At 39.2% G+C, this 12167-nt stretch overlaps 1 protein-coding gene across 1 annotated transcript in view; it reads left to right on the top strand.

Moving 5' to 3' along the window:
• The first annotated feature begins 491 nt into the window (after nucleotides 1-491).
• LOC146649009 (UDP-N-acetylglucosamine transferase subunit ALG13-like) overlaps nucleotides 492-12167 on the top strand; it is a 54678-nt gene continuing 43002 nt past the window's right edge. Inside the window, exons 1-3 of the mRNA XM_085385813.1 lie at nucleotides 492-516; nucleotides 659-704; nucleotides 3285-3410. Coding sequence (XP_085241939.1) covers nucleotides 672-704; nucleotides 3285-3410 — 159 coding nt within the window. The 5' untranslated portion in view covers nucleotides 492-516; nucleotides 659-671. The remainder of the gene's footprint in view (nucleotides 517-658; nucleotides 705-3284; nucleotides 3411-12167) is intronic.

Genomic DNA, 12167 nt, shown 5'->3' with positions numbered 1-12167 from the left:
GACAGCCTAGATTCATAATCCAGTGAAATATCTGCGTCACCTCTTACAGTTTTCCTGTAATCGGAGATCAAAGATGTCAATATGTAGAGTACAGTAAAGCAAAATGGGAAGATTTTACTATCAATTTTCTCAAAAACTGTACAGTAATTTTGGCTGTGGATCACAGCATGCAGAGTGGGGGTCACCCAGAGTCAGAATCCAGTGAGATATCTGCGTCACCTCTTTCAGTTTTCCTGTAATCTGAGCTCAAAGATGAGGACATTAAAAGTATAGTTGAGTAAATTGGGTAAATTTTATTGTTAATTTTCTCTGAATCATACAGTAATTTGGGCTGTGGATCACAGGGGTGAAAGTGGAGATTAACCAAAACTGGGAGTGGATTGTGAAGTAAAATAGTGTCAGGACAGAAAACACTGCGTTTCTAAGCCAGTCGGCACCTATACCGTAATATGCGTAAGAGTAGTGCAACAACATTTTAGGTGCGGCTGGCGGGGCGGCTAGCTTGACTGCGACTTCGTAAGTGAGGGCTCACTTGACCGCAGTTTGCAGTTTCTGTTCAGTGTCTAGTCTGTATCTGTCTCGTGTCTCCATCTTTGTTTAGTGGTTTCTTGTTTCCTGTCTTATTTTGAAAGTCTTTGCCTTATGCGGATTGTTTTAGTGATAGAAGCACCATGGAGGACGAGTTTGAAGGTACCAGCTCTCAGGTATGAAGCTAACTTTCAAAAGTTACATGAGTACAAACAGGTATCTTGTCGGGTTTTTTTCGTTTGCTTGTTTTTGGTTGGTTTTTTTTTTAACCCTGTCCTGTCTGGCTGTTTTTGTGGCACAAATATAACGGTGTAGAGAAAGAGTTGAGCGCGCACGGGCAGAAATATTGAGAGCGCCAGCAACACGTTGTTAGCGAGCGCAAATGCAAAAACCGAGCGAGAGGGGCTGCTGTTGTGTGTGTTTGTATGGAAAATAGCAAACACTGAAATACATGTTTTGCACGCATGAATGAATTTTGTTCACTAAAATTCAGCTTTTCTTCGCTCAAAATAAATTTCTCCTCAAAATGCAACACTTGTACCTGCAAACTTTTTTTATGTGCTCTCAATTTTTACGTGCGCTCAGAATAGTGGCACAAAAATAACGCCATACCAGGCTGTGTCCCAATTCAGGGTCTGCACGGTTGAGTGCGCGTACTACGTACTATAAGTACGAGAAGTGCGGAAGTGAGAGGCTTGTGAAATGGGACGGTCTAGCCTTCGTCGTGCTGTTCAGGTTGCCTAACAACCATGATACTAACCGCGAGAAACGTTTCATCCAGCTTTGTTTGACAGAAATGAAGGAGAAAAAATGTTTTGTTGGTCATTTATTTTTGTCATGACATCACTTTGATTAGTTGAGTATCTGAGGCTGAGACCAGAGGACTGTAAAACATGATTGTTGGGCTTCATTTCTGTACTGAACAGTCATTTTAAGATTAGTTAGTAAATAACAATTAGCTAATGTTGTTCATGAGACTAAAATCATCTCACTGTGGTAATGTAAATATAATATGGCCAATAATATATGTATTGTCAGATTATTATGATATATATATTTATATACATATTACAGCAGTGAGCTTGAACTCTGGGTCAAAGATTCAAGTTGCAGTTATTTATATTTCCTATCACCTTAAATCTTCACTCAAAGACAAGTATCTTTGACAGTATTATACATAAGAGACAAATATTGTTCGTTTAATATGTTGGCATTATTACATTTGGCTCAATGCTTACTTTTATGTGTAAAAAGAAAATGTACGAGCTGTGATAACTGTTTCTGATAGAATGAAGAGTAGACTGATATATGAAATATTCCTTTATTGGGTGAGAAACTCAGACCATGTCATAACTGCTTTAAGTCATACAAAATAGATATCAGAGCCTTAAACAGGCTGACTTCTGCTAAATGGGTCAAACTGGGCAGAAAGTATACAAACACAGAACATCCTTATAGAATATGATGTAACACTATAGATCAACTTACCTCAGAATATATAAAGCATATAAACAATTACAGCAAAATGATGCAACAAACACTACTAATCCAAAATACTCAAAGCTTCATAGAACTGAAACAAACATTTATTTTTAGGTCCATTCTGCTGCTGATACATACTTTAGGTTTCTGAATGTTAAACTTGTTGCTGCCTTTTATAGTGTGTAACTTGAAGGCCCTGAGTACTTTCTCCCACAAATTATTATAAAATTATTTTAACATTACCTAATAAGACTGATTCAGGACAGACGGTTAGTTATTGTAAACTTTTCTAGCAGTCAACCACAAACAGGGAACAGGCTGTCTATTCTCTCCATCTGTCAGCTGCTGCTGGCTCTTCCTCCTCCTCCTCTACAAGTGTAACTTATAAATACATGTTCAGACTTTTATTACACAATCAGAGAGAGAGAGTGCAGGACAGACAGACAGGTGACAGTCTCAGGCGTACATACTGCTACAAAACAGCACCAGAAAAGGAGGATTTAGTCTTTGTGTTATTACGAGTGCTAAACAAGAAGAGTTCCCAGATGGTACAGTGGACACATGTGTGATTCCTGTGATTAAAGCATCTTTCTTTCAGCTTAACGAGTGAACCGTCAGCTCGTTCAAACACACGTTAAAGTCCGTTTGGCTCGACACCACCGAACAGAGGCAGCAATATAACATAGCTAACATTAACAGTGCAGTGAATCCTGCTTGTGCCGTGATATTCAGGACTGCAAACCGAGCAGCATCACTGACTTTCAGCTTGTTGTGTTTGTGGATATACGACTGATTTTAATTATCTATCAAATCATCACATTCTCTGTAAGATTAAGGTCAACTATATATATATTTAGAAGTAGAGGCTTTAAAACCAAGTTAACGCTGAAAGTACAAACATCACTAATGTCACACAACTTTGCCGACATGCGGCCAACAGTAATGTTTTCATGTTCTTCATTATTAAACATTCGCACATAAAAAAAGTGGCATAGTATTCAGTACTTACTTTTGACAGTTTACTCTTCGGCCGCTGCCTTCTGCCGTATTTTGCAGCAAAATTATCCACACCCACCGCCGCGCTATGAATTGTGGGATATATGGGACCACGAAGCGTGCACCGGACCACGCTTGATATTTGGGGAAATCGACGGCGCATTTGAAGTACACTTCGAGTTGGGACAGTCGTCACGTGGCGGTGACGTAATCGCACTGCTTCCACAATCTATCTATCAAAAATGAGCCAAACATATTGTTGTCTTCTCTTAAAACAGATGGCGGCAGCATCTGAAAAGGATGGGACACATGATAGCAGACCCACACAGGATGAATCTAAAGATGATTCAAAGGATGAAGCAGAACATTTGGGACAAATGATTCACAAAGTGGCCATGGAAAAGGTAAAATTTGTTCTCAGTTTCAATGCATTCAACAAAATATGTCTTTGTATTCTTCTACGTCACATGGTCAGCTCATATGTATGGAACACCAGGACTGCCATAATGAATTAATTAAATACACCATTAAATAATTAATTAAATGTGGCAATAATTAATTAAAATCGGAAATAATTACCGTATTTTCTGGACTACAAAGCGCACCTGAATATTAGCCGCGCAAGCTAAAATCAGGGCAAAATCTTGTTTTGTACATACATTAGCCGCACCTGACTAAAAGCCGCAGGTGTTTCAATGTTGACTTATCATATGTAAGAGAATATGCACAAAGGGAATTGTCAGGAAAGAGATGGCTGTTTGGAGACACACCCCTTTTATTAATATTTTGAAAACAAGTTAGGAGTACATATTTGCATAACTTTTTAGGCATATGTACAAGTAGCGGTAATTACAAGTACGAAACATGTACTGTGCTTCATAAATGAGTAACAAATGTAGTACATAACAATAACCTACAGCACACCAGAAAAATAGCTTCGGACTACCTTTTAGGCTCAGGTGCAGTGACACGGCTTTAACAAGAAGAAAAGTCAGTCATTCACCACCATCTTTCTCTTCTTCCTGCGCACTAACACCACCAAAGTCCTCTTCTCCAGTGTCGGAAACGAACAGGCTCAGGGTGGCTTCGTCATCCACTCTCCGCTTCTTTCCTTCGTTGTCACTTTCAAAACCAAAGAAATCCTCGTTGTCAGAGTCGAACACCCTCAGAAGGGCCGTGGCGGTGTCCTCCTTTCCATCATGCAGCAGGTCAGCCCTTCGAAATCCGTTGGTGATCGTGGATGTTTTCACACTTTTCCACGCTGTCAGAATCCACTGGTGGAGTTGAGCATAACTTGCTTTTCGCAAGTTTATCACCGCTCGTGATGCACGCCTCCCGCTGAACGTGTAGCGCTACTTTGAAGTTTGTTTTTCGCGCTACTTTGTACGGCACTACGTTGCCTGGCGGACGGACATGTGACCAACATACCACTCTTGAACCCCGATACTGTGTGTCTGATCACATGCCCTTCCGCCAGGCAACGTAGTGCCGTACAACAGCGGAACAAACAAAACAAATCCTCTTACAATATCACAAAAATCATGGACAATCCTTAGAGAACCCACACCTGACTAAAAGCCGCAGGGTTCAAAGCTTGTGCAAAAAGTAGCAGCTTATAGCCCGACAATTACGGTAATTACGGTACATAAATATTTACGACACATGTAATTAAATAATTATTGACACATTTAATTAATTATTTATTTATTTCACATTTTAATTAATTATTGACACATTTAAGTAATTATTTAATTTATTCATTTTGGCACAGTTGACTCCTTCAGGTCTCACCATGAAATAATTTTATCTGTCAACCTCACCCATCAAACTCAGTGGGCAGGGTTAACACTGATCGAGTCAAAACCATTGCTTTGGCCTGGTGGCCATTGTTTCTAGCACTTTGCTCTTTGCAAAAGTGCTTCGATGATTTCGGAGATGTCTGCCCAGTCTCACGGCAAAGCGTGGGATAGACCCGCTCGTCTCGCAAGCAATCGAGCTGTTATTATCACTGACAAAGCGCAGGCCCCGGTACACAGCTGTAATAACCCCCGCTGACACTGACTTCTTTTACTGAGGTTATATTTATCGGGTTTTTTTTCCTGATGTTCTTATGTGTCCTACGTGTTTCAGTCGCCAATTCGGAATTATGACTAACATTAAAAACATGTTTAAGGAGGAGAGAGAGCAAATAAATTCGATTAACAGCTGATCTTTGGGTTTTTGTTCAGTAATCAGCTTGACCTGCGTATAAACGTATAAATGAGATAATGTTGGTGTTTCCGTCATGTAGTAACTGCTGGCTTTAACTGTACAAAGGTTGTTCGACACTATGAAACACATACAGACTTCATGATGTTCGGCTAATATTTTTATTGTGAATAGTAATCATGAGGGTAAACGGCCCTGTACACCACGGAGCGAGGTCAGCATATCCACGATATCTTCAGCTCTATGAGTTAACACAGTTTCCCAGCTGACTAGTCTAACTGACATGTACGAATATGTCACGGGTCATATCAATATGATTTTACAGAAGATCATCCTTATTACTGCCAACTATTCCAGAGACGTGAAAATCTACAGCATAAAGAACAAAAAAATATAGCAGTCTAACGCAACACTGTAACAGAGATGAACCGTCAGTTTGTCGCAGATCAAAGTGGAATGAAAGTGATTGGTTGAACAGGTGTTCGTGATCTGTGTTTTCTGCATTTTCATCAGCGTAAGAGACTCAGCAGCAGATTAGAATAACAGTTACACATTTAATAAATCACCAAATGAATACACGCAAGAAACGAGCAAACCTGTTCCGACAATTTGAGTTTGTGTTCCCTCAGCTGCAGACTCGCTGCTGTTTAAATGTTTGAGAGGAAGATTAGATATAAAGCAAACGTCAAACATAGACTCAGTCTGCGTTCACATTTGATATGAGGCCAGGACGGATAATGGCTGTGTCCTGTTTGAAGATCATATATGTAAAATTGTTGTCTGACCTCTGTCGATCCAGCCGCTCAGAGTCCGTGGTTACCATGGTTACTGCATAAGCACCTATAATGTAAACAGCTGACACAGCGGAAACCTACCAGGAGCATGGGTGTTTATGGTTTTCATTGCAAAAGAACTGTCTGAATGGTTAACTGAAGTTAACTTGGATAAATTATAGTTAAGGAGTATCACAGATAACGCCCACGTGAGCTGTGTGACTGTTCACCACTACACTGAAATAAGTAGGCTATTACTGAAATACACGTGCTATATCATAAACTATGATATAAATAGGGAGGTCCTATTAACATGTTTAGTTTTAAAGGACACCTTCCTGCCTTTAGTCTCATTCATGAGCAGTATTAGTTTTCTTCTAACATCCAGAAGTCTGCACCATGTGTTTCATAGTTTGTAACAAGCCTTTGACAGTTAAACATCATGTGACCGAAAAAGAAAAAAAAGAAAAGAAAAAAAATCACACAAATTGTATGTTAACCTCGTTTATTTTTAGTTAAGTAAACTCTAAAAATTCTAACAGATTGCTGGTGCTTAGAATACAGTTGAATAACTATTAAAAAACAGATGATATAATATTTCTGTCCAGGTTGCAGTCTTGATGATGAACATGCTGTTGCAAACTCTGCTCCTCTCAGTGGAAATGCGCCTTCTCTTTTTAAAAGTCAGTTCAATCTTAAAATTCACTGTTAAATCCAAAACACACCAGATAAAGAAAAGCGAATGGTTCAGTCTAACACATGTGCCAGTGAACCATCAAACATCTCTAAAACTGTGCAGTTATGAAACGTAACTTTAACCTCAGCCAAACCAATTTGCTCAGTTGTGAATAAAACAGCGAAGTAAACGTGACCCGACAAACAAAACCTGAGTGAATTAAGTCCAGCGTTTAACCACTGAGAGCTCAAATTCAGGTGAGGTTTCAAAGCTGTGCCGGTGATTGGACATCAGCCGCTGATAAAGTAGGTTTGCCTATAAAGTGCTCTGTTGGGAAACAAGCTCCAGCAGCTCTGCATTCGGGAAAAAAACTATATTTACTTATCTTGTGCAGAAAAATGCGCTGACATTGCTTTATATCGAGCACCGGCTGCCCAGTTAAATTGTGACTATCACCAGGTAGAGTTGGATGTCTCGAGACCGGTCTTGTCTCGAGACCACTTTTACGTGGTCTTGGTCTCGTCTTGGTCTCGACGGACTTTTGTCTTGGTCTCGGTCTTGGTCTCGCTGTTTCGGTCTTGCGTTCTCAAATCGACATAGTGTTCGGAAGATTTGGAGTTAACCATCAGCGGAGCGGGGGGGTGGCTTACTGGGCTTAAGCCCGGGTCATTTTTTCAGAAGCATGGGGTCTTTTGGAGTGTAATTTTTTAGTTAGATGCCTGACTGACAACTGTATAAAACAAAAACAACACACGAAGCACAGAGTGCACCGTCGTAAATTCCCCCTAATTTTGGTATGATCCGAGCTCAGGCACTGGGCGACTGAGCACAGCACCCATGTGAGCGAGGGGGGAGAAGCTGCTGCCTGCGAGTTTGCTGCAGACAGAGGAGAGCTTAAGTTTGACCAGGCACCAAAGCAAATCATTCGTACTGAACTAATAATGTAAATATGACGGTGTATCACAAAAGATTGATATCAAACTGATCACTTGGTTGCGTTACTTGCTCTTCGAGTGAATCAACAAATGGATAAATAAAAAGCCGAACAGCAATGCTGATTTTTTTAGAGAGTCTTAGCTTACATTTCATATTTTCAGTTGTTACCCTCCACGCAGAGGCGGAGCCAGACATTTGAAACACCCGGGGCTTAGCCCAAAAGGGTAGTATGCATGTGGGATTTTTTTTTTTCCCTTGGGGGGGGGGTAGAAATGACTGAAAGATTAATAGGCTCTGTTTTGAGTTTTGTTCAAAAAAGAATGACTTCATATAGGGAAAAATATATATCACATATACAGGACACCTTAAACTAGTTTTTTAATTAAGCAGCAAGGCAGAACAAAATCAGGGCTGTATCAAGACACAGGGACTAAACCCCAATTCAACCAGACCCAGAACTGATCCAGAATTAAAACAGGACTACAACAGTTCAAAATCAGGACTACTTGGGACTTAACCAAGACAGAATCAGAACTAGATGATAGTAGCACTAAAAATCATCATAGACTTGCACTACATTTATTTTTTAATTTTACCAAAGTACAATATTTAGATTGAGAAAAGTTTATATAATTATTTAGCCTTGTTGTGCAAACAAGCCTGCATAACTTAATAAATATAGAATTTGAAAAATAACAAACCTAAAAAGAAACACTAGGTACGAGATACATGAGGACCTATGATACAGTGATACTTTTGGTAAACAACCATTTGACTAACATGTGTGTCTCACCTGGGGCCCGTTCTTCGTACCTCGCTAGGTAAGTTAGCTGGATTAGATTGTTGACGATTTCGCGTGATCTTGGATCGTTCGGTTCCCCGAAGCTCATCCGGGACTTGCTGTCATAGCAACAGAGCCGTAAGCGTAAACCTGCTCGGGAGCAGGTTTACTTTATGTAAACAGGATTAGATCGCGGCCACGCAGGTATGTCCGCTTCATTTATACGAAAGCAACAGCGATATTCCACCACTGTTTCAACATAAATAAATAACATCAATGTAACTAAAGATAATGCAGCACTTGATCCTTTTATTGATTTCACACAGATACATACAGGTCATATCCTAAAAACGGGAAATGTACTATTAACATTCTATTACATGTATGTGATTATTACAGATGTAATTCATATTTCAGAGTAGTAATTGTAAATTACTTCGTGTAATCAAGATGAGAGACCACGGCTATAAAAGCGAAGGTGGATTTGGGAAGTCTGTCGCAGCCATGTCCTGTCCGTTTACGCGAGCCACCCATTGAGGAAGGTGCAAGATTGATAAGGAGAGTCCTCAGTATCCAGCGTATATTGCGGGACAGACAGGATCCTTTAGCTCAGCGCGACAGTGTGCTCATAGAGAGATATCGATATTCCCGTGAGGGTATTATTCACTTAACCAACTTGTTGACGAGGGGGTGCAGGACCACCACCTGTCTTTTTTTGCTCCGCCCTTTTCTTGGTTGCTGTTATGAACAAACAAACAGATTATTTCAGGGTCTCTTTCCAAGAGACGAAAAGCAATATAAGCGATAAATATTACCATTCTGTAGGATATTCTTATATTCCACTTTTACTTGTTCCCATGTTCTAGTGGGTCCTGTTGTGGCTCTAATGTGAAAGGGGATATAATATAACAATATAATATAATGTAATATAATATTGGATAATATAGTGTAATATAATAAATCTATGAATAAATAATAAAGTGACTGAATAGTGGTATTGTCATGCGCTTTGGGTGCCTTGAAAAGCGCTATATCAATCCACTCCATTATTATTGTTATGATTAAATTACTTACGAGTTTAATTTGTCAGCAACTTTCTGCCAGCCCTCACTCCTTGCTTTTGCAGCCTTTGCAGTGTTCCCTTGCGTTTTAATTAAACTCTGAAACTCCTGAAATCCCTCAATCAAGAGTTCTTGCTCTGCTGCCGGAAAATACCGAGCGCGCCCCTTCGACATTTTCGCCGACCAATCAGCGGGTTGCCGATCAATGTTTCTACTATCGATGCGTAGCCCCTTTTACGACACCCAGTGATGTCACATTACTGCGTCCAGCAGTACTAATCGTCGACAACAGGTGTGTTCGGGGAACCGGATTAGCGAGCTCACGGTTAGCGCGATGGTTTGATCTTGGATGTAGTGAGCGACGTACGAAGAACGGGCCCCAGCTCTTGTTCCATCTCTGTTCTGTCCTCATTCTCCTCTCTCTCCCTCTCTGTTCCTCTCTCTCTCTTTGTGCTGACAATCATCAAATATACAGATATTTACAAACTCTTCAGATAAAAACACAAACACTTTTTTAATTGTAACATCAAATCAGACTAAATGTTTATTTTTAAAAAAAAAAACATATTTGTTAACTTTAAGAGTAAAGAGAGAAACTATCTGTATTTCTTAATTGCAAATGGCACCAAATTGTATTCAAAACTGAGCCACACTTATGGAGCTCCACAGATCTTTTCCTGGTGTTTTGATTGACATCTCTTGATGTTCCCATGTCACAGAAACAGGCTCTGTGTTTTGCCTTATATGCATCCACAGGTGTGCCACCAATTTACTCACATGGACTCTACGAACCTATCAGAAGCTTCTTCAGCTCAGAATTGAATCGTCTGGAGTTTCTTATTAATTAACAATAAACTTAGTGTATATGTACTCCTAAATTTGATGAAAGTGATTAAAATAGACAGTTCCCTCTTTTTATTCTGACATTTAACTAATTCAAAAGATATTTCAACATTTATTTATCTAAAACAAAAGTTTACTCTAAATTGATGTTTAACAGTAAAAAAAAGTTTTTATGTTTTCTCCATAAAGTGTATGTAAATATCTGGTTTCAAGTGTGAATATACTGCTGTGTATTGAAAATCCTCTTGTTTTGCATAGATATACTAAACAACATCCAAAGCATAATATATAAAATAACATCTACCTGAGTTTTTTCTTTGAAAGAAGCTCCTTATGTCCATTGTTGTGTTCATCAGTACACAATTGAAACCGATTTAGAGAGTTTGTTTAGCCGTGGAGGCAGGGGCGGAGCGTGGGGGTGGCTTACTGGGCTTAAGCCCGGGTTGTTTTGTCAGAAGAATATCTGGTTTCAAATGTGAATATCCTGCTGTGTACTGAAATCCCTCTTGTTTTGCATATAAATATACTGAACAACATACAAAGCATAATATATAAAATAACATTTACCTGAGTTTTTTCTTTGAAAGAACCCTCGAATGTCCATTCTTATGTTTCAGTACATAACTGAAACCGATTTTGTCGGGGAGGGTAAGAACTGAAAATATGAAATAAACACACGTAAGCTAAGACTCTCTAAAAAAAATAGCATTTGTTCGGCTTTTCATTTCGCCATTTGTTGATTCACTTGAAGAGCAAGTAACGTAATATTGGTCAAGTGATCAGTTTGATATCAATCTTTCGTGATGCACCGTCATATATACATTATTTGTACAGTACGAATGATTTTCTTTGGTACCTGGTCAAACTTAAGCTCTCCTTAGTATGGCTGGCTCCGTCTCTCCAACACCGCACTCACGGGCAGCAGCTGCCCCGCCCCCTCGCTCAGTCGCTTAGTGCCTGAGCTTGGATCATACCAATATCAGGGGGGGATTCACGCACAGTCGTAAATTCCCACAGTGTGCACTATGTGCTTCGAATATTGTGTGTACTTTTTGTTTTATACAGTTGTCAGCCAGGCATCTAACTATGAAAAAATTACACTCCAAAATACCCTGGGCTTCTGACAAAACAACCCGGGCTTAAGCCCAGTAAGCCACCCCCACGCTCCGCCCCTGCCTCCACGGCTAAACAAACTCTCTAAATCGGTTTCAATTGTGTACTGATGAACACAACAATGGACATAAGGAGCTTCTTTCAAAGAAAAAACTCAGGTAGATGTTATTTTATATATTATGCTTTGGATGTTGTTTAGTATATCTATGCAAAACAAGAGGATTTTCAATACACAGCAGTATATTCACACTTGAAACCAGATATTTACATACACTTTATGGAGAAAACATAAAAACTTTTTTTTACTGTTAAACATCAATTTAGAGTAAACTTTTGTTTTAGATAAATAAATGTTGAAATATCTTTTGAATTAGTTAAATGTCAGAATAAAAAGAGGGAACTGTCTATTTTAATCACTTTCATCAAATTTAGGAGTACATATACACTAAGTTTATTGTTAATTAATAAGAAAACTCCAGACGATTCCATTCTGAGCTGAAGAAGCTTCTGATAGGTTAGTAGAGTCCATGTGAGTAAATTGGTGGCACACCTGTGGATGCATATAAGGCAAAACACAGAGCCTGTTTCTGTGACATGGGAAAAATAAAGAGATGTCAACCAAAACATCAGGAAAAGAATTGTCGAGCTCCATAAGTGTGGCTCAATTTTGAATACAATTTGGTGCCATTTGCAATTAAGAAATACAGATAGTTTCTCTCTTTACTCTTAAAGTTAACAAATGTGTTTTTTTTTAAAAAAAAAATAAACAT

The sequence above is a fragment of the Rhamphochromis longiceps genome, linkage group LG17, assembly GCF_057381845.1.
Source record: "Rhamphochromis longiceps isolate RC_006_pf linkage group LG17, R_longiceps_female_GT1.1, whole genome shotgun sequence".
Taxonomy (NCBI): domain Eukaryota; kingdom Metazoa; phylum Chordata; class Actinopteri; order Cichliformes; family Cichlidae; genus Rhamphochromis; species Rhamphochromis longiceps.
The sequence above is the reverse complement of the archived record's forward strand: the minus strand, read 5'-3'. Positions and strand labels throughout refer to the sequence as shown.